The sequence below is a fragment of the Artibeus jamaicensis genome, unplaced genomic scaffold, assembly GCF_021234435.1.
Source record: "Artibeus jamaicensis isolate MK-2021 breed Jamaican fruit bat unplaced genomic scaffold, CSHL_Jam_final scaffold_1964, whole genome shotgun sequence".
In the NCBI taxonomy this organism is placed as follows: domain Eukaryota; kingdom Metazoa; phylum Chordata; class Mammalia; order Chiroptera; family Phyllostomidae; genus Artibeus; species Artibeus jamaicensis.
Genome location: NW_026522030.1, coordinates 18,433,600 through 18,458,737, shown reverse-complemented (window position 1 = coordinate 18,458,737; position 25,138 = coordinate 18,433,600). Strand labels below are relative to the sequence as shown.

At 55.3% G+C, this 25,138-nt stretch overlaps 1 protein-coding gene across 3 annotated transcripts in view; it reads right to left on the bottom strand.

Moving 5' to 3' along the window:
- Positions 1 to 616: 616 nt before the first annotated feature.
- The window catches only part of TBC1D2 (TBC1 domain family member 2), a 49,851-nt gene continuing 25,329 nt past the window's right edge, over positions 617 to 25,138 (bottom strand). For 2 of the 3 annotated variants that reach the window (XM_037140784.2, XM_053656497.1), the window contains 8 exons: positions 23,639 to 24,034; positions 18,485 to 18,595; positions 13,256 to 13,443; positions 11,731 to 12,210; positions 8,334 to 8,454; positions 5,894 to 6,079; positions 4,991 to 5,112; positions 617 to 4,688 (listed from right to left, as the gene is read on the bottom strand). In XM_037140784.2, the coding sequence (XP_036996679.2) occupies positions 4,481 to 4,688; positions 4,991 to 5,112; positions 5,894 to 6,079; positions 8,334 to 8,454; positions 11,731 to 12,210; positions 13,256 to 13,443; positions 18,485 to 18,595; positions 23,639 to 24,034 (1,812 nt within the window). In that variant the 3' untranslated portion in view covers positions 617 to 4,480. The remainder of the gene's footprint in view (positions 4,689 to 4,990; positions 5,113 to 5,893; positions 6,080 to 8,333; positions 8,455 to 11,730; positions 12,211 to 13,255; positions 13,444 to 18,484; positions 18,596 to 23,638; positions 24,035 to 25,138) is intronic. The other variant, XM_037140785.2, reaches the window with a different exon arrangement.

Here is a 25,138-nt window from a genome sequence, read left to right as displayed (position 1 = left end):
ATTTTACATATCAGGAAGCTGAGAACACAGCTATAATTCAACACTAGGCAGCGTGGCTCCCGAGCCCAAGCTGATACCCACTCCACCTCTCCTGAGAGAAGCTCCTTGTTTTGTTCGGTGTTGTATCTGCAGGGCTTAGAACGATGCCTGCTGCAACATAGGAGGCACGCAGCATTTGCTGAGTGAGCGACAGCACATACTATGTCCTATCGAATGTTTTATTTCATTTAATCCTGGTAACTCCTCTATTTCGCCACCAGGATTACCCCCACCTTACAGATAAGAGGAAAATCGAGGCTTAGAGTCGCTAAGTACTTGGGGGCTCTTGTTTATCTCCTTAGAAAGAACAGCCAGGGCCAAAGCCCGAGACTCGGTGTTCCCCTGGGCGGCTGTCCTGCCCAGAGCCCATTGATAGGCTCCCTGCCTGCCGCCCCGAGCCCAGCCCCGCGGTGTGGCCTGCCAAGCCTCAGCTCCGAGGCCCTGACCCGGGACTCCGAGAGCCGGCCAGCTCAGTAGGCCAACTGAACGCACATCTCAGTATCAGCATGACAGAGCTGGATCTTTGATGTTCCAAAGAAGCACACGAAAAATCACAATGTTGTGAGAGTTCCTTATACTTATGGTCCAGTGTTTCCTTTATTTTTAATTACACCTGGGGGGTGGGCACCATAGCCTTTTGAAGACTAAAGCATCTCAATGTCTTAATTCAGCTGCGGCGCAGGCAGTATCTCTCGCGCATCCTCCCACCCCCTTGCACACACACACCTCTGTGCCTTTGCTCGCACTCTCTCTTCCATGAGGAATTCTCTTGCCGCATCACCTCCCACTGCCTAAACCTACTCATCTTCCCTTCCAGGCTTGGCACTGGCACCCCTGCCTCCCCAGGAAGCCGTCCCAGATGCTCTGTGGATGTGCCCTCCCAGCCTTGCTTTTGCATCATCCCACCCCCTGCCATGGAGGTAGGTGGCTGGGGCTGTTTGGGGGAAAGCTGGTTTGACAGGGACCTCTGGGGCCTGTGGGCATGTGGACCAAGGGGCAGAGGGGAGGCCACTGGAGGGTTCTGTAATAAGGACCCTTCTTGGAGATGCTGTGTGTATATGGAGGGGGGGTCCTCACTTTCCTGCCCTTCCCCTCCCCCTAACCCAGGTCCATTTAAGGAAGGCTATTCCCGGACCAGTGTCTGCATTGTACACATGGGGATACTGAGACCAGAGTGGAGGTGACTTGCCCATGGGCTCCTAGCTAGAAAGCCACATAATAGGTCCAGCTCCAAAGTTGGGCTTATATGCCAGTACCTTGTACTGAGCCACACTGCTGATTGGGAGGGGCCAGGAAACCACCACCTTTCTTCCCTCTGTGGCAGCATAGACTATTTTGTTTAATTGGCCGTGGAAGGGACCAAAAGATGTGTATGTATGAGGCAAGTTCTCCACCTACCTGCCCAGTGTGGAGCTCTCTGCACCAAACGGCCTTGTGCCCTTGGGAGATTGAGGGGAAATAGAGGCAGCCACTCCCAGGAGGTGAGGGGGAGGAGTGGCCCTGAAGGCAGATGGTCTGTGGTGGGGGGCTCCTAGAGTGCCCTCCAGGCCTGTTTGCCTGCTTTGAGTCCCTGTATTCTTGGGAGTTTCTGCCCAGGGAGGTCCCCTGGATAACTCCTTCTACCTTCTCTGTAGAATGGAGTGCCGACCTCAGTGTGCTGGGGGTCTAACGCCTGGAGAGGGATGCTTTGAGCAAGAGGTCCCATCCCCTGGGGTAGGAAGGTGGGGCTGTGAGGGATCAGATCCTCCAGCCCTGGAAGGCTTTGGCCCCTGGGGATGGGGGCGACAGCTGCCATGCAGGGCCAGGAACCTGACACCAGCGGTAGGCCCCCAAACCCTCCAGGGGGAGCAAGGGGAGGGTGGGCTGGCTCTCTAGGAACAGCGGCAGCAGCAGCCCCAGGCCTTGTCAGGACTGCCTCCTCCCCCACCTGTCCCCGCTATGGCCAGCTGGTGGGGTGGGAGGCACTTCCTCCTATTCTCCCCTGCCTGGAGCCAACCCCACAGACCTGTACCGACCACTCAGCTGGCTGAGGGCCAGGCCCGCCCTTTCCTCTGCGTCCTCAGGAGGTGTTCTAGGTTCCATATAAGAGGTGGGGAGCAGGGAGGAGCCCTCCCTAGTTTTGTACTTAGGGACTTTAGATATGAGTGTGGCTTAAACTTCCCGTGGCTGTGTGACTCTAGGCAAGTGGACCAGCCTGACCCTTTCGCCCCTCATCTGTAAACCCAGCTTGGCCTGCAGTGGCTGGGGGCTCCAGGGCAGGGAGCTCTCATTCCTGGCTCTGGCTCTTGTCTGTCCGTCCGTCTACAGGACCGGAGGAGGCCCCATGCATTGGTCCTCATTGTTCTGTGGGCCTCCAGCCTCTGGGTGTCGTAATGCCCATGCCCTGCAACAGGCTCCGAGGGGCCCAGCACCAGTATTTTTAAAAAGCTGCTTGGGCGATTCTGTGGTGTAGTCACGTAGGGACAGGTCGGGTTACACAGGGCTGGGTTGACTGTGAAGGAGAGGGGAAGAAGGGTGGGAGATGAGGGAGGCAGGGGAGGGAGAGAATGGGCCAGGGCTGGAGGGGAAGCTGAGGGTCGACTGAAGAAGGAAGAGGTGGGAGTGGGTAGGGAGGAGGGACAGGAGAGCTGGGTGCCATTTATCTGGAAGCCTCTGCCTGATCTGGGACTGTGTACTTTTTTCGGAGGAAGGAATTTGGTTTTCAAGGCTGGAGTCCAAGGGCCCAGCTGGGCCCAGAGTCTCTGGGAGCCTTGGGCCTTCTCCCGGCATCTTCTGCATGAAAGGGCCACTCTAGCCCCGGTTCATGTAGGTCAGTGGATTGAGCACGGGCCTGCAAACCAAAGGATTACGATTTGATTCCCAGTCAGGGCACATGCGTAGGTTGCAGGCCAGTTCCCAGCAGGGGACGTGTGAGAGGCAACCATACATTGATATTTCTCTCCCTCTCTCCTTCCCTTCCCCTCTAAAGATAAATAAAATCTTAAAAAGGGGGGGGCACTCTGCCCATGGCCGCACCGCACTATACCGGGCACCAGGCTCAGCACCAGCTGTGTCTCCTTGTCTCCCAGTGACGGCCCATGGGCTTACTGCACCCAGTCTGCTGGGGGCACAGCCAGGACCCTCCAGTCCAGCCATCACACTGCACAGATACTGTCTGGTGATGAAAGGGCCTCGGCATATAAGGACAGTAAAAAGGAGAAAGGCCACCAGGCCCGTGTGGAGAATCTGCAGGAAACCTGGCGTCCTGGAGTCCCTTGTGAATGTCGTAGGAAGGGAACCAGAGTGTGCCCTCCCCAGGGCTGTCCAGGGCTGTGCGTGGGGGAAGTGGGAGCCGGATGTGCCAACCCAGTACTAGGCCTGTGAGTGACAGAGGGCCAGTCTCTGTCCCCAGTGATGGGCGTGGCCTCCTCTCGGGCCCTGCAGAGAGCCTCAGAGCAGAGCTAGGTTTCCATGCCAGAATCTGGCACCCCCAGTCCTTTGAACCAAAGACTGCTGACCTCAGTCACGGGTTCCACTGAGAAATGAGCTGCCATAGTTACCTGATGGCCTTGACCCGGCCTGGAGCGGGTGGCGGAAGCCTCTGTCTGCTGAGGAAGGGCCTGGACCAGCCCAGAATTGAAAAGGAGTTCTGGGGAGCCCTGACGTGGGGACGGGCTGCAGCTGTCCCTCTCACTGCCTTTCCCCACCTCCCAACACCCATTCTCTGAGAAGAGGCCTATGAGGCTGGTGTGGCTGGTGCTGGGAGACCAGGGGACAACAGATCCCGGGCTCTCTGCCCATACCCCACTCCTCCTGGTGGTGGGCAGGGGTTTCCTGGGGAGCCCCGCTCCCACCCAGGTGGGCTGTGAACAGAAAGGGGGGCACAGGTCCAAGGCTCAGGAACAGGCCCCGGCAGTCAGGAGCTGGGCCTGGAACACAGGTCCGCCCAGCACTGGAGACGTGCTCTCACCCAGAGAGACAGAAGCCCCATGTGCACAGGGGCCCTAGCTCCTCACGGGCGTGGGGGGGGGGGCACTGGTCCTAGGGACATGGAAGAGCAGCCCGGGATGTCCCTGGCAGGGAAGGTGCTAGTGCCAGGAACAGGTAGTTACTGAGAATCGTGTGAGTTCCAAAGCTTGGGAACTGTTTCTCACATTTACACTGTTTTACACAGATACACTCAGGGAACGCTCCAGGCTCCCCACAGAGTCAGCACTCTGGTCTGCACGCAGAGTGCTCAGAGGGAGTGAGGAAGGGCAGCAGCCCCGGTGCGCATGCGTGGGGAGAGAGCCTGACCGGCAGACAGGGTCCAATGGGAGGCTGGCACCCAGAGAGGGGAGGGGCTCGCCCAGCGTCACCCAGTGATGGGGGCTCATGGGGCTGGACCCCTGCTCCGTGGCTGTCCTCCTGTGGGCCTGCCGGTTGAGAGTGAGAAAGTGCTTTGGGGAACACCAGTGGCCAGTCAGGCCTCCCCGTCCCCCTCGTCCTCGCTGGTGCAACCCTCTGGCATCACTGGGTCCAGGGACGCCCGGGTCTCCAAGTACTCGGCCTTGAGCAGCTCCAGCTCCCGCAGCTCGGCCTCCAGCCGCTCTCGGTGCGCTGTCCGCAGCTGCCGCAGCTGTTTCATGCGAAAGGGGTTCATGTCGTTGAAGGCGATGTTCATCAGTTTCCTGGTGGGGACAGCACAGTCAGCCCCGGGCACAGTGCCCCACGGTGCCTGCACAAACCCTGCCTTCCCAGGCAGGCGGCCATGGCCGCTGGCCTCTGCCCCTGGGCAGCTCACCTTCCAGGGAGGAAGTGGTGAAGGAGACAATTTCCACCTAAAGTCATCCGTATTGAGGCAGGAGGAAGCTCAGGGCTATGGGAGCCCTAACCCACTAAGGAAAGGTTGGTCAGGGAAGGCTTCTGGGGAAGGGGACACATGAGTGGGTGTGGGTGGGGGCGGTGGTAGAGAGCAGGGGTGGGTTCTCACCGGCTGTTGCAAATGGTCTTGGTGAAGAAGCGCAGGTACTGGTAGATCTCCAGGCTGTCCTGCAGCCTCATGATCTCCTCCTCGTTGTACTTGAAAATGGCCAAGGCGTAGCGGAACAGCACCTGGGGACCAGGTGGGGGCTCAGGTGGGGCATGGGGGCCAGGGCAGGAAGTTCCCAGAGGGAGGAGAACCAGGCAGCGGGGGTCCTGGACAGGCTGCGGAGGCTGAAAGCTTGTGGGAGGCACATGTGCAGGGAGGCCTGGTGGGGGAAGGAGACTGGAAACCCCAGCAAGGAGCATGGCTTGGATACTGGGGGTTGGGGCTGAGTCCCATCTCTGCCGTGACCTTGTCCTGAGGCCCTTGGTGAGGCCCTGGCCCCAGTGGGGCCAAGTGGGGGTAGTACTGTCTTTACGAGGGGTGCCAGCAGGAGTCAGCAGAACGACAAAGCTGAGGGCTCTCCGTACGCCGTGCCATGTGATATGTTACCAGCCACCCCGTGGAAACGGCCAGACGGAGGGCGAGGGCCTGTCCAGGGTCTCCTAGCAAGGTCTGGGGCAGAGCTGGGACCAGACCCAAGTGCCAACCTCCCAATCCAGGGCTCTCTCCAAACAGGAGGAAGAGAAGGAGGAGCCCAGGTGATTGAGTGGCAGCAGACAGAACGGGGGTGTGCCTCCCGGGTCTCTGGGGAAAGGAGCCTCCCCCAACTTCAGGGAGTACCTCTGGAGGCTGCACCGCTTCCTCAGGCACCTGTAAAGCACTCAGTTTACAAGCCACGCTCCAGGCAGATGTGCTCAAAAGTCCTCATAGGTGCCACTGCCCTCCTGTTTTCCAGGGGCCAAACTGAGGCCCAAAGGCTAAGGGTCTTGCCCAGGACCCTCCTGCTTGCCCCTGACAGTGCCCTACCTTGGTGCCCTCATAGAGGAAGGCGTCCCAGACCTGCAGGAGGATACTGCTGATAAGACTGTCAGCAAAGACCACGAGGAACCAGTTCAAGGTGATGAAAGAGAGGTCCACGCGGTGCTGCCCCAGGTGGGCCATCAGCTTGGGCAGCTTCTCCGAGAGGAGGTCCTGGAGCACCCGCTGGTCCACCTGGAGGCCGGCGAGACAGCTTGTCAGCTGCTGCCCCAGGGAAGGGCTGCCACCCTCCCACCCTGCCCCTGCTACCCAGCCACACACTGTTCTGGAGCCTCAGCTTGGGTCCAGGAGCACAGAGCCAGCCTGGCTGGGAGAAGGTACAGCAACACGCCCTCCACTGCTCCCAGGCTGCAGTGCCAAGCTTTGGCCCAGAAGTTTCTGTGGGCCACTAAGGTCATGGCCAGTGGACCTTTGGCCCCTTTGCCCCTCTGAGCCTCAAGCTGACACTATGGCTGCCCCTCTACACCCCCTTTGGGTGCAATGCACAGGATGCTCTGTGTATGTTTGGGGGGCCCTGGGGGCAGGTGTCAGGAGGAACCACACTGTCCTGCTACCCTGAACATCAAGGAATCCTCCTAAAGGGGGATGCTGCTGGGTGACGGGTGCCCACGGCCTCTCCGTGTGGTCGCTGTCATGCCTGCCCCCTTGTTTTACTCAGCCCTGCGGGTTACTCCCAGCACCGGCTCCCTCCCTGACTGTAAGACACGGTTCTTCCGTGCTCTGCGCTCCACCTCCTAGACCGGCCGCCGAGTCTCCTGTTGCTCTGTTGCTCGTTTCCATAACCGCTGGTTTCCCAGCCCTGCCCTTCCACCCGAGTCATCTTCCAGGCGCTGGCTGCTGGCCTCGCTGCACCTCCCTTCCCTTCCTTCCTCCCCCAGAAGCCCAGGCCCACTGTGTAGGCCTTGTGTCCGGCTCAAAACCTGGGGTGATTCAGTCACTCTAAGGCGCCACTGAACCTTTCAGGTTTATGGTCAAACTGACGCAAGGTCTGAGGTTTACTTCGGGATCATCAAAGCAGGAGGAGGGGCGGCAGTTCCCATGGAACAGCAGCGGCCTCCCGTGTTGATAATCACTGGGACTCGGTCATGGAGACACGCAGGTTCGCCCACTGTGTTCTCGATTTTTTTTTTGACATTCAAAATTTTCTCAAAATGAAAGTTTCTAGAAACCGAAAACAAAGACAACCCACCACCACATATTGCTTACATAACACACAACTTCAGGGATATTAAAGTGTGAAGATAAAATGTGGAACACTTCCTGGCCTGCCTTGTGACCAGAGGCGCCACGCCATACGGTCGGGCCGGGGAGGTGCGAGCAGGAGGTGCGGGGTCGGGGGAAGCTGTTTGAAAGGAGCTGGCTCTTGCCTTTCACCCTCTGCTTCTTCCCTCCTGGGCTGTGGCCACAGTGCTGGAGGCGGTGCAGCCGTCCGGTCACCACAGGATGCTGAGTTGGAGGGCGAAAGCCCCCTGCCAGGACGGCAGAGCAGGGGCTAGAAGGAGCCTTCAGCTTGGTCTTTCCCTGGCAAGGATCCCCCTCTTACGCTGCTCTCAGGCTGGGCTCTCCTGCCAGGCAGCCGAACTCCTCCTTACCCGAGTCACTGCCTGTTTCCCCATGATGCCAGCTCTTGACCTCCAGCCCCGACTTTCCGCTCACACCTGCCGCTCACACCTGCGTGCCCACGCTCGCCCGGGCGTCTCACCCAGGCCGATGCCCCAGAAGGAGGATTGGTGTCACGTGACCGCAGCAGGAAAGCGGAAGGGGATGGGTGGGCAGGTAATGGCTTGGTAGGTTTAAGGCTGGGAAGTGACCAAGTGCCCTCGAGGTGGCCTGTCTTCCCAAAGCAGGCGGTGCCGGTGCAGCACGAAGAGGGCGGGGTGAGGTGGGAGAGGCGGGGGGCGTGGGCAGGAGGTTTGACATGGCTTTTTGTTTACACCTCTCAACAAACGCAGGCCACACAGCTGACTGCTGGAGGGCCCGGCCCCGACTCGGTCGCTGGACTCCAGGCCCGGCCTGTGCTCGGCTGGCAGCGGAGGAGGTGCTGCGCTTCTCAGCAGGCGATGAGCGCGTGTGAAGAACTGTCAGCACCTCCACCCTCCCAGTCCCATCTCCCACCCTGCCGGGCCTCTATTCTGAAATTCTTCACTGGCAAATAGCAGTGACATTAGATTTCCTTCCCCTCCCCTCCCCAGGAAACCAATAGTGTCTAATGACATAAGGTCACCCCTGGAATAACAACAATCTATCGTGTGGGCGGGTCTCCCCAAATTCTAAAGGTCAGCAGCGCACCGGAACTTCCTAGCCGTCCCAGCGAGAGGCTACTGGCTCATTCTGAGAGATTCCTGACTTTTCCCAGATTCACCGGCTTGCAGGAACAACTCAGGGGCTGACCCACGTAACCACTAAGTCCCCTCCTGGCCCCGCTTACCTGGGACGCTGTCAGCGTCTTGCTGTAGTAATCAGCTGGCATAATGGTCTCCACAATGGCCACCAGGCACCAGAAGGCACTCTCCTCTTCATCTAGGACCAGCAGAGCGATGGCCGCCAGCCTGTGTGGGAGGGAAGGACTGGAGTGACCCACAGAAGTCATAGCCAGACAGCTCGTGACAGACCTGGCTCCCTGGTGAGACAGACATGCTTTGGGGGAGGACTACATCGAGCAGTTCCAGAGAGATGAGGATCATCTCAGAACAGGACCTCAGAAGTCCCATCGCCTGGCTGTGAATCTGGGTCCGGCCACTTCCTTGCTGGGTGACCCCAGACGAGTTACTTAACTTCTCTAGGCTTTGGCATCCTCTTAATAATCACAGGACTCTTATGGGGTAAACACAGTACATACATGTTAAATGCCCAGCACAGTGCTTGATACGTGGTGAATGCTTTATAAATATTAATTATTCTCATCTTACTATCGCAGGCTTTGAGACCTCTGGGAGTGTGCTAACCTCTCTGAGCCCGCCACCTGTGAAGTGGGACTAGCATCGACCTCCGGGACTGTGAGGCACTGGAGTGAGAAGACGCCCCCTGTCTGGCACACACCAGCTGCTCAGTGCACCAAGTTCTTTTTCTCCCTTGCTTCCCCCCTAAAGTTATCATGGGCCTCTAATGAGATCAAGGGCGGGAAAGAAAAAACCCAAAGTGCTGGGCGGGAAGTCTGCCTGAAGGAAGCACTATTTTCTCTACTCCCATCTTTCCTGATGATGGGTCTTTCCCCGGGAACAATCCAAGAACATATTCTCCCAAATGTACTCATCCGCCATGAAGCTAGGTGAACACAAGGTCCCACAGACGGGTGTTTGGGGATGCAGTACACTCCAGCTCCCTTTCAGAGACCAGTGACGCACAGGGTCACAGCACAGCCTCTGAGAACCCCTGCAGGGAGAGGAGCATCACATGACCTTCCACCCGGGGCCGTCTGGTGGGCTAGGGGAGCCCCCTTTCTACACCGTACCCACGGAACACCCTCAGCGAGCTCCCACGCTGCAGCGCTGGCCAGGCTCACGCTCTCAATGGGTATGCTGAGCACATTTCATTGTCCAGATGTTTATGCTTCTCTGGGCTTTTACTGGATTGGATTCGTGACCTCCAACCTCTTCCAAGGTTCATGTTTTTTCGGAGAAACCAGGTCAATTCTCAAAAGAAAAAAAAATCCCTTTGATCTCCCCAACACACTGAGATGGATTTTCTCTCCATTTTCGCTACAATATTTGTACAAGCCCTCTTGAGTCTGAGCAGAGTGGATGGAGAGAACAGTCACAGGTCTCCTGGGAAACAGCAAGCTCCACCCTCTCAGAGCTGGGGAAGGGTGGTGGTGGTGGGGGTTCAGAGGTCATCGAGTTCAGGGATAGCAAATGCGTGCTACACTGGCCACCACACTCTGACGGTGCCCAGGGCAGACATCACTAATTGATCACGGCACTCTTTCCCACCGAGTCTAAGCTGCCTCAGAGCCTGTCATAAGGCTGCATCCTGCGGATCTAGATACAGTCACTGCAGGCACGGTAAGGCTGAGGCCCAGAAACCAAAACTGACTGACTTGCTCGAGGTCACTCAGTCAGTTGGTGGCACAGTGGAAATTGAACTCAGGACTTATGAAGTCCACCCTGCTGTTCTCCCCAGCTCACCCCATTCTGCTAGAGCCTCAGCATGCGCTCGGTCCAGGGGCTGGCTGAAGGCATTTAAGATCCAGTGGGTGTGCAAAGGAAGGACTGTGGCAGTGGGGGCGGGGGGACACACACACACACACACAACTTTTAAGGCATTCCATGTATTTTTAAAGGGAAATGGCTTTAAAATAAAAACGTTTGCTCTAACTTAGCTCTAAATCATTACCACATTATCACTCTCTAGACAGGCAGGATTTTGTTCCCTATAAGCAGGGTCTGTCCTCCAGACACCACACATACAGTTCCTGTGGCTACCACTAGATGGCGGCACTCAACAAGTGAAAGGGGCTTGCAGACTGGGGTTTAAGGGCCTTTGAAAGCAGCAGCAGCACCGTCTACTTTTGAACAGCTTCTATTAGAAACAACTTTCTATTTAAAACAGTAACATGAATATTTTACCAAATACCAATAACCAGTAAAAAAGAAAACACTGAAAAGAAGTAAAGAAATGCCCCGTGAGCGTCACCTCTCTCAGCCTCCGGTCCTCCCGTGTACCCCGCCTCTTCCCTTCTGGGGTGATCTTCAGACAGACCCTCTGGTGATGGGAACTGCCCCCACCTCCTCCGCACAGATGAACTGTGCTGGGGTTTCACTCAGGGTTCCCAGTCACTGCACATGTATATGCTCAATTTTACCCAAGTTAGACTGCAAACGAAGTACCCCAAATATCTACCCTTGGGAAGCATTCCAGTTAGAGTAGGGACAGCCCGTCTGATTATTCTGCGTGGAATCAATGTCGCACGCCACCTATTCTGGAAAACCAGTGGAACGACTCAGTACATCTCTCTGGAGCATATGTACGTTTCAGCTGAGTGAAAACTTGCTTCGGGGAACCTCTGAGATCCTGCTGCCTCTACTGAGACGCCTGCGGGCCTCCAGGGGCGGCCCCCACAGCCCTGCGCTGGAGGGGCGGCCCCCCAGGTCTGCCTGCCCCTGTCCCCGGCTGTTGGACTAGAAGGTGAAACTAATCCGGGCTGGGCCCATCAGATTCCTTCCTTGGGGAATTTAGATCTGGGACATGAGGCCGTGGACAAAAGGGAACACCTGCTGCAAAGGTCCGGCCACAGGGGCCGAGGTCCCCATTCTGATGGCCTCCACGGGCCCTAAATGTCCAAGGAGTGACGGACAGAGAGGCTGGTCTGCTGCGGGAGGAGGAGGCAGAGACATGCACAGGAGGCTGCAGACCAGGCAGCCCTGCCGAGGGTGGCACAGCAGTGCCACCTCAGAGCTGCACAACCTCTGGGGCCTCGACCCTCGGGAAATGGAGTGAAGGGGGCCGGGCGGCTGTGCCGTCACCTGGCTCCCCATGACCGTGTGGTCTCTAGTCTCTGCTGAGAGGGTTCGTTGAAAGCAAGTGGTCCCTGACCCAGGCAGTTGCCCGACTTGTGGGCCGGGCCATGCATTACACAACTTGGGGGACCACTCGCCAGGTTTTCTTTGGGGTGGCACCACCCTGAGCACAAATGGAAAGACAGGGCCTGGAATGAAGAGCGTGGAGTTCGGACCTGCCTCTGCCCCGAATGTGTCCTTTCACCTGCTTGTCCCCATCTGCACAGTGGGGGTCACGTCAGGCCTCCTGGACTCACCTCTCCAGGTTTTTGAGAGGCTCCAAAGAGACAGAGGGCTGCCCAGAAGGATAAAGGCCGTGTCCTCACCTACCTGTTCAGGCCCTGGCAGTAGCCAATGGAGGGGTTCTGCCAGGAGAAGGCCAACAGCACCCGGTGGAGCTTGTCTGGCAAGCTGGAGGTGGGGCAGGTGAAGTGCTTGTTGTTGGGGAAGGTTCGGTTCAGGTCCAGCTCGATCTGGCGGGCAGCGGGGTGCTTGCAGGTCTGGCCCTGGCTCAGCAGCTCCTGGTAGCGGCCAGGGACCTGCAGGTGCTGGAGGCGGCGGTGGACCAGCCACCTCCAGACACGAGGCCGGTGCTCTTGAGACACACCCATGCGTAACAGCTGCTTGAGCTCCACGGAGGGTGCGAGCTCACCCAGCGCAGCCCAGCGCTCTCGCAGGGGTCGCTCCATAGCCTCGTGGGCCAGCAGGTGGTGGGAGCGCACCTCCAGTGCCTGGATCTTGGCCAGCAGCTTCAGGTCTTCCACCTCGTAGTTGGGCACCGTCAGGAAGCCGTATTCATCATACTCACTGCTGGCAAAAGCCCGTGTTAGCAACCCCTGACAGAGCCCTTCCCCAGATAAGGGGCAGCGGGGAGGAGGTGCGCCCTGGGCACAGTTCCTGCCATGGCTTCACTGTGGGTAGCCATGCGGCTCTGGACAGGTCACTCAGTTCTCTGAACTTCAGTCTGCTCGTCTGTACAATGGGTAGAGAAACTCTGGCCCTGCCTCATGAAGACCCACTGAGGTCCTGTTATAAATGGCTGAGGGCCTACACAGTGCCTGGCACACAGTAAGTGCTCAAGAGACAGTCACTAACTCACTCTGTGCAAATGTGAAGGATCCTCTTATTCCTCTATGTGCCTTGGGCCCAAGGAGTCTTGCACTGTCAGTAGAGAACCCCACTTCCACAGCCAGTAAGCCCCAAATGGGTGGGGTGCAGACAGCACCAGGGACAAACAGACATGGGAGAGCTGGGGACCTGTTCCGGACAGCCTCTCTTCCACTCAACATTGACTTGCCTCTGCGTGTGCTGGTCACCGAATCCTAGTGATCCTGCAAAGCAGTGACCTCACGCACATCTTATGGAAGCTGCACGGGAGGCTCTGAGAGTTCATTCCTGTGACTTGTCCAGGGTCACACAGTGAGTGACCTACGTCAGGCTCCACAGCTTGAGCTCCTGCCACTGGGCCACCCAGACTCCAAGGGCCTTGGACTCCAGCCATAGCCCCTTCCATTGTTACTTAACTGTTCTTGTCCATTGTGCTCAGCAAGGGCCTGGCTCAGGGGAGGCTGCTGGCTGTCTCCTCTCCCCGCCTTTCTGACACCCCTCTGATAGGTGGCCTGGGGGGGGCGGGCAGACCCAGGTCGGTAGCCCTGATGTGCTGTGTGGCCTCAGGTAAGGGGCTGCCTCCTCTGAGCCTGCCCTGCCTCAGCTGCAAAATGGGGCCTGCCCCAGGCACATGCTCACCTATCTGAGAGCACGAGGAGGTAAGAAACATGTGGTGCTCACACACAGCAGGGCAGCTGGGGACCCCCAGGTCTTTCAGAGCCCACCCTGCCCTGGCTGCTGAGCTCACCTGATGGGGCTCAGCGCCACAGCCTCAGCAGAGGCCTCGCTGGCTTCCCACTGCAGAGCCTCCTGGATGAGCTGCCTGAGCAGCTCCGCGCACTCGCTGGCTTCGCTGCCCATGGCCTCCTGCAGCCTCCGCAGCCCTGCCAGGTACTTGCTCTCCACCTGGCAGTTCCTGGCTTGGAGGTAGGCACACTGCCGGGGGGGGGAGAGAAGGGCGCTGTCAGGCCTCTTGGTTGGGCTGGGGCTGCCCCAGAGGCCTGAGCCTCGGCAGCTTCAGCTAACCTCACCCAGGCAACACACCCTTCTCCCACCTCCATCTCCCATCCCCTCCCCACCCCAGCCCTGCATGTCGGGTCCAGTTCCAAGGGTTTACAACAAGGCAGAAAGGGCATCAGGTGAGCAAGAACCAGGCGCAGGGCTGGAGCTGGTCTCAGGAGAAGGAGGGAGGGGTGGGCAGAAACAGCACAGGCTCTTGTACGGCCTGTAGTCCTATCCTGGTTTGGCCACTGCTGGCTGGGTGATGAATGGCAAGGTCCTTGACTTCTCTGTGCCGTCTGGACAACGGGGACGACACAGAGTCTGCCTCTGAGTCTGGAGAGGCTGGCAGGGGCCGATGTGTGTGAAGCCCTTCCCAGAGTCCTCGGCCCAGAGCAAGCCCTCTGCAGGCGGTGTGACTGAGCAGGGCCCGGGGATGGACACTGGGGCTCTGGACGTGGCACCTTCCGCTGCCACCACGTGGGCTCTTTCTGATCCTCCAACACACCGCCTCCCTCCCACCTCATGGGACACACACTGCACAGCCTCCCTTTGCCTTGAACTCTGTGTTTCTATTTATACAAGCGGGGCCGAATCGGGTGACCTCCCTGGGCCCCATTTTTCTCCTCTGTAAGATGGGGATGGGAAAGGTGTGCCTTGCAGCATGGCCGTGGTCTCTGGGCCATGTCTCGTCCTGGCGGGCACAGTGGAAGCCTCCTGGGCAAGGCTGTCATTCTGTGGCACCCCTGTCTCTGGGTCACCATCTCCAAACGTGTGCTGAGCACGGACACTGACGCATCCTGCCAGCCTGTCCCACCTGTTTCAGTGGGCCCCCACCTTGGCTTCCCTCCACCTCCACGGCTTCCTGAGCCCCCTCCTCCCACCACCAGTACCCTTCTCAGGGGCTCTGCTACAGATTCCCGAGTCTCCCTGCCTTCAGGACCACCTGTCAAGTCCACTGAGCACCCACAGTTCTCCCAAAACAGAAGTCTGACCGAGACCCTCCCCACTCAAAACTACTTGACAGCTCCCAGCTTCTTCGGATGTGCTTCCAAGTCCGCGCCCTCCAGCCTCACGTCTCACCCCCCGCCCACCCTCCCTGCCTCAGCCCACAGGTCTTGACGGCCGCTCTTCTTGGAAGGCTTTTCTGCACTCTGTCTGGACAACAGTAACTCACTTTTCGGACTCAGCTCAGAAGACACTTCCACCAGGAAGCCTTCTCTGACTCTTCCTCCCATTAGACCCCAGAGCATCCTGTGTGCCCCACTGCACCTTGATTGTGTCCAGCTCTCTCACTAGTCTGCGCCCTTCTTGAAAAATCTAAAAAGGATTGGTCCTCGTTCTTGAAATGTTTGGCGGTAAAGCCTTTCTCTGTCAGGAGGTTTCTGATTACTGAGTCCCATCCCCTTGCTAGTCACAGGTCTATTCAGACATTCTCCTTCTCTGTGATTCAGTCTTGGGAGGCTTTGGGTTTCTAGGAATTTGTCCATTTCGTCTAAGGTATGCAATCTGTTGGTCTACAACTGTTTATAGTACTCTCTTATAATCCTTTTTATTTTTGCAGAATCAGCTATAATATCACCACTTTCATTTCTGATTTTAATTTGAGTCTTCTCTCTCTTTCTTAGTCTATCTAGCTGAAGGTTGCCAATTTTGTTGATCTTCGCAAAAAATGAACTTATTTCATTGATTTTCTTTATTGTTCTGTTTCATTTATCCTTGTTCTAATCTTTGTCTCCTTCAGCTACCTTGGATTTGGTTCTTTTTCTAGTTCCTTAAGTGGTAAAGTTAGGCTGTTAATTTGAGCTGTTTTTAATTTTTTTTACAAAGCACTTACAGCTACGAATTCCCTCCTTTGCAGGGCTTTCACTGAGCCTGCTAAGTCTCGGTCTATTATGTCTTCTCTTCATTCGTCAGGATGTCGTTTCCCTTGTGACTTCTTCTTTGACTCACAGTTTAAGAAGATGTTGTTTAATTTCCACAGATGCGAGAATTTTCTAGTTTTACTTCTGCTATTAATCTCTGACTTCAGCCCATTGTGGCTGGGAAACAGATTTTGTGTGACATCTGTCTTTTGAAGTCTGTTGAGACATAATTTGCGGCTCAACATATGGTCCATCCTGGAAAATGTCATGCACCCACATGAGGCGAATACGTGCGGTGCTGCTGGGCAGAGTGCTCTTCCCGTGTCTGTCGGACGCAGTTGGTTATCGTGCTGCTCAAGTCCTCTAGGTCCTTGCTTATCTTCTCTCGGGTTGTTCTACCCATAGTCTGTGGGATCCCAAAGTCTGCAATTACTGTTGTAGAGCTGTGACCCCCTCCCATTCTGCCAGTTGTCACGTCATAGATTTCGCTGGTCTGTTATTAGATGCATTAACTATTAGGTCTATTGTATCTTCACACTGTATTGGAGTTTTTATTAATGTATAATGTCTTGCTTTGTCTCTTGTAGCTGTTTTAAAATTTAGTCTCTTTTGTCTGGTGTTAGTATAACCACCCTGCTCTCTTTCGGTCACTGTTCGCATGGAGTATCTTTGCCATCCCTTCGCGTTCAATCGATTTGTGTCTTCGGATATGAAGTGAGTCCCCTGTAGGCAACATACAGTTGGACCGTGTGGTTTCATCCATTCTGCCAATCTGCCTTTTGACTGGAGAGTTTAATCCATTTACATTTAAAGTAATTATTGATCAGGAGGGACTTTTGTCATTTTGCTATTTGTCCTCTACATGCCATATAACTTTTTTTGCCCCCCATTTCCTGCATTACTATCATTTTTGTGTTAATTTTGGGTAGTGAAGTATTTAAATTCCTCTCTCATTTCCTTTTGTGTGTATTCTATAGCTATTTTCTTTGTGGTTGCCATGGGGATTACATTTAAAATCGTAAGTTATAACATTCTAGTTCAAATTTATACCAGCTTAACTTTAATAACATACAAAAACTCTGTACCTAGTTCTATCCCTACCCTTTTGGTTGCTGATTTCACAAAATTATATCTTTACACATTGTGTGCCCCGAAACACAAATAATTCTTTTAAATGCATTAGTCTCTGAAATTATGTAGAAAACAGAATGTGGAGTTAAAAACCAATAATGCTACTAGATTTTAGACTAATAATTGTTTTTGTTTTTAAATGTAGTCTTGCCTGGACTGGTGTGGCTCAGTGGCTTGGGCACCATCCTACAAAGTGAAAGGTCGGCGGTTCGATTCCCAGTCAGGGCACATGCCTGGGCTGCGGGCCCATCCGTGGTTGGTTGGGGGTGTGTGAGAGGCAACTGGTTGATGTTTCTCTCACACATCAATGTTTCTCTCTCTCTCTCTTTCTCCCTCACTTCCCCTCTAAAAAATAAATAAATAAAATCTTTAGAAAAATGCAGTCTCTTAAATTGTGTAGAAAAGAAAAAGTGGGGATGTAAACAATTATGATGCTGCTAGCTTTTATAATTACCTATGTGTATACCGCGGTGAGACCTTGGCTTCCTCACACACCTGTCAGTCACTACCTGGTGCGCTCTCACGGGACCCCACGGGCCTCCCCGAGAGTTTCCCGAGGCAACGCCACTGGGCCCACTAGGGTCTAAGCCCACTCGGGCCTGGCTTTGCCCTAAGCAGGTCTGGGGCTGACGGACTCCCTCAGTTCTTGTTTACCCGAAGATGTCTTGGTTGCTCTCTCACTTCTGAAGGAAGGTTTTGCCAAATACGGATGCTTGGTGGTGGCTTCTAGCACTTTGAATATTTCAAGCCACTGCCTTCTGGTTTCCGAGGTTTCTGATGAGAAATCTTCTCATAATTTTATGGAGGAGCCCTTGTATGTGATGAGTCACCTCTCTCTGCTTTCAAGATATCTGTCTTTGGCATTAGAAAATTTGATAATAATGTGTTTTAGTGTGGGTCTCTTTCAGTTTATATGAAGCTTGATGTTTACATTCATGTCTTTCATCAAATTTGAGACACTTCCAGTCACTATTTCTTCCAATATGCTCTCTGCCCCTTTGTCTCTCTCTCCTTCTGGGGTTCCCGCAATATAATGCGTATTGTTGGTCCACTTCCTGTGTATTTTTTCCCGTTTCCCAGAATCTGTCATTTCCATTCCCCGTCTTCACCTTCCCTGGTTCTTCCCATCTGCTCACGTCTCCCTTTGAATCTCTCCAGTGAAGTTTTCATTTCAGTTCTTGGACTTTTCAACTCCAGAATTTCTTTTGGTTTCTTTTTCGGTTTTCTCTATATTGACATTCCATTTTGTTCCTATATTACTTTCTTCATTCCACACATCTTCCTGTAGTTCTTTGAGATCTTTAAAGATAACCGTATTAAAGTGTCTAGTAAATCTGCCATGAGGCCTTTTCCGGGACAGTTTTTGTTGATTTTTTTCCCTTTGAATGGGCATACTTTCCTGTTGCTGTTTTATTTGTATAACTTGTGATATTTTGTTGAAAACCGGACATTTGAATCTAATAATATGGTAAATCTGCAAATCAGATTCTCCCCTTTTCATAGGGTTTGCTGTTTTCTTTTTAAATTGTTTTCCTTTCCTTCACTGTTGTAGGCTGCCTCTGTGCCGACATCAGCCTGACGTGTAAACGTAAGGTCTCCCCAGGTGCTTCTGGGCCTCCTTCTGAGCGTGCATGGTCCTTTCTGAGTTTTCTCATATATGCAGCTGTTTTTGAATGTTTAGTCTTTAATATTTGACTCCCAAAAGGAAAAAAGAGAAAAAATAAAAGTGGAAAACAGGATGGCAGCTCTTTGAAGTCCCTGGAAGTGACTTTCTCCAGGTGAGGCTTGAAATACTGTGCAGCAGCAGCAGCAGCGAGCGCCTGCCCTCCCTCTGTGCCTCTGGGATCAGAGGCAGCCACTGGAGCGCAGACACCTGACACCCGGAAGACAGCTCACGAAGGGCACAGTCCGGAGGGAGAGCGAGACAGGTGTGAGACGGCGGAGACTGCAAGGGTGGCCAGAAGAGCGGTCCCACCTCTCACCTTCATCAGGAGGGCCCTCTCCTTCTCAGCCACCTTTCTCCAGATCTTGGTGACCTGGTGGATCTCGGAATTGAGGAAGCGGTTCTGGGTCCGGTATGCTTCCATGTCATCCTGGAGAAGAGAGCAAAGCAGGTGAGGACCTGCACCATGAGCATCTCCCTGGTTCTCACCCTCAAATGAGCTGCCAATACTTCCTTTCTTTAGAAATTTCCAATAATGCAAACAACAGAGGAAGTCTGAAAGAAAAAAAACTACCAATAGCCCCCTTTCTCTCATCTTGATGCCAGAATCAAATGGGGGAAAGAGCGCTGAGCCTGGAGGTCCGGTCCTGACTCTGACTTCCCGGCCGGGAGCCCTCCCTGCACTGCCCCACCTCGCCGGTTCCCGGCTGTAAAGGGAATGACTGGCAGCTACCCCACTGGGCTGCCCGGGGACTAAGTGAGGTAGCATCTGTCATAACACTAAGGGCAGGGACCGAAATATAACAAATGCTCAAGCGATGTTTGTCTTTAAAATATTTTGTCATATATTTGTGATCATACTAAACAATTTCGGGTGGAAAATTTTCCTTAGTGTCCTTTGTAAATACTTTTCTATGTTGCTATAGAAACTTCCCAGTGATCATTTTTAAAGTCAGATATCTATTTTATTGGGTGAATTTATAACTTAGTTATAATCCTTCTCTTGTTGTTTTTTAACTTGAGCCCTGGGTGGTCGGTTTGCTTTTGACTGTGAGTAAGGCTGTGATGCCCCTCTCTGAGCCTAGAGTTTTCCTTTTGCAGGCTGCCCAGTGGAGGGAGTGAGGTACCCAGCGGCTGGGGTGTGCGAGGAAAGCTGGCCAAGCATTGGGGAGGTTCGAGCAGAGCCTGGGCCTGGGAAAGGGGCAGTCCCAGCAATGGCTCTCAGTCTTCATCCTGCTGGGAGGGACACACTCACAGCCGCACCAGCAAGTCCAGGGCATTTACCAGCTGAAAAGCAACCCCCTTCTCTCCCACACACAAAAATGGACTGGGCTGGAGGTGAGTGTGAGGCACTGGTGCAGAGATGACTTTGGATGGGCACTGACTTGTCTGGAAACTGAGAACAACACCATACCTAGCCTGCGGTGTTCATTACCAGGGAAGGGTCCCCTGTGCACAGTGTATAGGTAACCTTGACCCATCCTGGGAGGGTCTGCCTTCTGGCTAAGAACTGTCCCAGCCCAGGAGCTCCACTCTGTGTCCAGGGTCTGCTGCCTTCTTCCGAGATAGCTGACACAGTGGGAGCGCCACACGTTCCCAGGGCTCCTAGCCGGAAACAAACGCCAGTGGCTGACTTTATCACATGGCCTCTTGCCACTCTGTTGGGGCTCTCTGGGATGTCCCCAACCCCAGAAGCCCCCTGCTGTCATCTCCCTCATTGCACCCAGGCCACAAGGCTGTTCTCAGGCTGAACTTGCTCTCTGCTCTCTCTTGCCAGTTAGGACCCAGGCAGGTCCAACTCCCAAGCCCGGCCTTCCTTTTATCTTCCCACTGCATCTCTGCCCTAGATCAAAATCTAGACTCTTTTTCTTGGAAATGCTGCTGGGCTATCAGCTGCTCTTCAGGGCAAGTGTCTTCCCCTTTGGGACCCCTGCTCCCTTATTGGGGGGCAGTACAGAGTAGTAAGACTGGTGGAAAACCTCCTGTTTGCAGCACAAGGACCAGCCCCCTGCGAGCATTGGGATTTTCCAGGAACACCTCTCGCTCCCATGACAGCCTCACACTTCAGTGTCTGGAAATTTGGAGAACTCATGAGCACAGGGCTGTGCAGGCTCCCTGAGCCGTAACCCCCGCCTCTTATCTGCACGCTGAGCACACTACTGCACAGAATCCTCCCAGCAGCTCAGAGAGCAACACAGGTGAGGTCTCTGAGGCCCCGAGAGGAGGAGTAAGTTGCCCGAGATCCCAGAGCTGGTGCAAGGCAGGGTGTGACTGGACCCCAGTCTGTCTGACTCCAAAGCCAAGTGCTAACCACTGCATTTACTGCCCAGCCATTCTCTAATCTCCCTCCCCACTGGAATTCACCTAATGTCACAAGTCTAGTCCCACCCTGTCAGGCTGTCCTTGGTGTCTTGTGGCTGAATGCACACGGGCCGGTTTGACCTGTCGGAACTGGCGGTGTAAAAACCGCATTTCTGCACTGTCAGAGCCCAGCGCCACCTGGCTGTCAGGGCAGGAACTCCAGGGCCATGCTGCCTGGATATCTATCCTGCCTTTGCCACTGAGCCCTGTGACTCCCCCTCTCTATGCCTTATGTCCTCACCTAGAAAAGGGGGATAATAACCACCTCTGGGGCTGCTGGGGAGAATCGACTGGTCAACATGTGCAGAAGGCTAAGAAGGGTGGCCGGCGTGCAGCAAGTGCAGGGACGTGTGCCTCCCTTGTGGATCTCTGGTATCTCTGACTGCTGCTGCTGTGGGTGCTCCCCAAACGTCCGGGAAAACGGACGAGCCCCCAGGAAAGGGGGAACAGTGACCAGCTGCCTGAGTTCCTACTAAGTGCCAGGCCCATTTCCCCCACATTCGCTGTTGTACATGACTTTATCTCGACCACAGCCCTGTGGGTGAAATGTTAAGGTGCTATCATTCTTTACAGATGAGGAAACCGCACAGGGAAGGAGAGTTCTCCTCAGTCACACGGCGGGTATGGAGAGAGGCAGAACAAACCCATGTGTGTTCCAGCCACTGCAGGAACCGAACACCATGTCTGGGTGAAAGGCACGGGTGTCTGCTGCTGGAGCATGCTCTGCGCCACCACCTGGTCCTGCCTCCTGTCTCCTCCCCCCCAACCCCCGACCCAGGCTGTGGACGTGCTGCGCAGGGCAGGGAGGGCGGGCAGGACTCAGCACCCCTGGAGCAGCCGTGGGTGGGGGCGGGATGGGGTCTGGGCAGCACCTTCCTATTCAGCTTACCTCCCTACCCTGAGTGCTCTCCTTGGCTCAGAACTGTAGGGAGGAAAAAGAATTCCAGAGGACAGAAAAGCCACACGACAGTCACCACTGGGGCAAAGGAAGAAAATGCACCTGAAGAAAGGGGACAGACAGGAGGAAGGAGTCTGCCCACCCACCTGCCTGCACAGGGACCAGGAACTGGGAAAGTTCTTTGGGGAACATGGTGTGGACCAGCCCATGTGCTAGTGGGGAAGGCAGTGGAGTGGGTGTGGGGAACCCGGGGTCTGGCTGTGACCTGGGCCAGTGCCTTCACCTCACCAGGGCTCGGCTGTTCCTGCCAGAAAACGGGGGGTGGGGCGGCAGTGGATGGCAGGAGGGCAGACTAGGTCTTTGAGTCTTTCCAGCTCTGATGTTTAAGGTTCGTCTCTGACTGACCACTTCAGCGACAACAACACGCTTTCTTAGGGAGCTGCTCTTGACCACAGGGCAAGCAGGAAAGGGGAATACTCTGTCCCAAAACTCAGACGATGGACTCCGGATGGGCCTTCTGTGTTTTTCTAGATCAGATGCCTGAAGGCTAACGGCTAAAGAACTCCATACGTGCAACTCTTTCTAGCGCTAAATGCTGGGCCTCTGGGGGCCAGCTACAAATGCCAGTGTGGTTGATGTGAACCAGAGCCAGCGTCTCCTCGGAGCTGGGCTCCCTGACAAATTAAAACCCGCACATGCAGGTTCAGGGGCACAGTGGCTGGTCTCCTCGGTGAGCCTGGCTCACAGCGGGTTCCAGCGGGACGGGCACAGCGGCAGGAAAGCCGTCTGCTGGAAGCCGTGTTCCCTGCCGTGTGAAGGGCTGAGAGCTTTCTGACAACCTCGCTGCATCTGCGTTTGAGAGGACTGTGTTTTCATTTTGAATTTTTAAAAAACCTGACTTTAAGGAAGAAGACTCAGAGACTGGTTACATGGTTTTTCATTCTGAAAGAGGGGAAAGGCATCTGGGTGTCTCTTATCCTCCCTTGGCTTGCTAACAACCGTACTCCTGGTCTCTAAAGCTTCTGCATTTTTCTCTTTCTCCTTCCCCACAATAGTTCTTTGCTACAGCAACATGACGCCCTGGCTGGTGTGACTCAGTGGATTGAGTGCCGGCCTGCATGTGAATCAAAGGGTCACTGGTTCGATTCCCAGTCAGGACACATGCCTGGGTTGCAGGCCAGGTCCCCAGTAGGGGGTGCGTGACAGGCGACCACACACTGATGTCTCTCCCCCTCTTCCTCCCTCCCTTCCCCTCTCTAAAAATAAGTAAATAAAATCTTCATGGTTACACAAATGTATACACGTGCGGCTGTGAGTGGCAAAGTCTGGAGCAGGACAGGGCCTGGCTCTACGGCGCCTTTAGGGACAGCGGGACTGTCAGTGTCTATCACCAGCCTCAGGTCTCCAGATGTCCTGGCAGTTCCTGTCACCACCCTCCTGGTGCTGCAGCCCACGGCAGGCATGGCACCTAAAATACAGCTCCTGCCTCCTGTGCTACAAGTGGCCCCAGGTGGCAGCCTGGGTGAGAGGAGGCAGGGATGGCGGCAGTAGCCAGAAGCGGCAGAGAAGCTGGAAGGCAGCGAGGCAGACAGACTAGTCAGAGGTGTGTGCTTCGGCCCAATTCCAGCTCCCCCTCCTCGGCCCACAAGTCTGGGCAAGTATCTTCACTTTCTCAGCCTCAGCACCGCCCTCTGTAAGGTGGGGAGCACGCAAGTGACCGCCTCAGAGGGCTGGTGGGAGGGTCAAATGAAATGATGCAGGTAAGCACTTAGCACAGGAGCAGTGACCAGTGCTGTGATGACGAGCAGGTCACGGCCAGCGCCCTGTGCCGTGTGCGGGACTGTTGGGGGAGGGCCGCCTGGAACGAGGGGTCTCCCCAGGGCATCAGAGTGACCCCTAAAGAACCGGACCAGACCAGGTCCCAGGAGTACAGCTGATCTAGCCCTCAGGAGTTCTGACCCATCTTGGGCTCCTTCTGATTTGGTAAGCTAGAGACACCTTCGCTTTCTAGTCTAGGACACCAGGAAAGCTCGGATTGCACTGGGACTTCTGGTTCAGAAAAGTGAGGGAGTATGCAGCCATACTTCTACCAGTGTCTGTTGCAGAGAGGAACATTCCAGGACTAAGGGTTACCTCTGCGCGACCTAGAAAACACTCAGAGTGGACGGCAGTGCCCTCCCCAGAGGCCCTAGGCCTGGAGGGAGGGGCCCCTACCTTCAGGTGCTCCATCTTCTCCTGTTGGCTCAGGAGGTCACTGTCGGCAGCGTCTGAGGGCACGAGGGGCTTGTCAGGGGGCTGCATGGAGTCCTGGGTGAGCTGCTCAGACAGCCTGCAGATGACCTGCTGCTTGGCCTCGTTCTTGTCCATGAGCAGCTGCACGTGCTGCCGCAGCTCCTGCACCTCCTGCTCCCGCAGGCTCGCCGTCTGGGCCAGGCCGTCCCGCTCCTGCTCCAGGGCCTCCACCCGCTGGCCCAGCTCCACGATCTGCCGCACTTTGTGCCGCACCAGCTCCAGCCGGTCCTTGTCCTCCGCCGCTGCCAGGTACGCGCTGGTCACCCTCTTCTCCTGCTGGGCAGCCTCCAGCGCCTTGTGCAGGATCCTCACCAGCTCCTGTGCAGAGAAACGGAAGCGTCTCATGAACTCGGGGAGGCCTGTTAGGTGCCAGAGGCGGGGCCCATCCCTGAGCAGTTCTCCTAAAGGCCCTGAGAAGTGGCCAGCGTCACCCTCTGGGTCATCTCGTCTCAGCACCCATTTTCTCTTTTTCTGTTCGACAGTCTTAGCTTGACACCTGGTTCTCCTGCTCGAGACTACATTTTCTAGCCAAGCTCACAGCTGGCTGTGGCCGAGTGAGGACTGTCCCTACACGGCATACACGAAACAACAGGGGCGGCTTCTGCATCATATCTTTGGAACCACCACACACACACCGCCCTGGCCCGCTGGGCCCTCTGGCCGGGAGAAGGCCAGCACTGCGCAGTCACTCTGGGGGCACTGTGCACGCTGCATGTGGAGGACGGCGGCGCGGCCTCGCCAGCTCAGGGCTGCAGGACTCCTCTGTGAGAATGCGAGAAAGAAACTTCCAAATTGTCTTAGTCCACAGTACTTAGAGGTTGTATCCTGAGTAATACCCGTCTATTTCAGAGATGAACAAACCGAGGCCCAGCAGAACGGAGTGGAATTTAATCCCAAATCACCAGCACTCCAAAGCCTGTGTTCCCGCAGTCGTGAAAGCAGGGGTGCCGTGGTGCACACGCATTGCTCTCCCGTCTCTCACTCCTGTGGCCTTACTAATTAACCTCAATACTCCTTCCTTCTGAGGCCTCCTACAGGCCTCAGCACCTTTCTGAATTCAGCACCTAAGCAGTCACTACCAATGGAGCTGAGACAGCAAGAGAGGAAATGCACTGGCAATCCACACGCTAAGTAAGCCACAGGCAGAGCCTCAGCCAATCCGCTGCTGCCCTGTCTGCTCCCCACCAAGTGAGGCCAAAAGGCTGGTGCGAGTAAACGCCAGAGAGCCACAGACCGCGGCTCACACCCGGGTGGAGACTGTGACTCATTCATGCGGAAACTTGAGGTCTGCTTGGCTCCCGATGCCTCTGAGGCTCCAACCTCCCCAGGACCTGTCTTGCCCCGAAGCAGGTGTGGGGATCCATTCAGGGCCAGGATTAGATTACCAGAAGCCAGGCGGCCTACCCGCCAGCCCCACGAGAA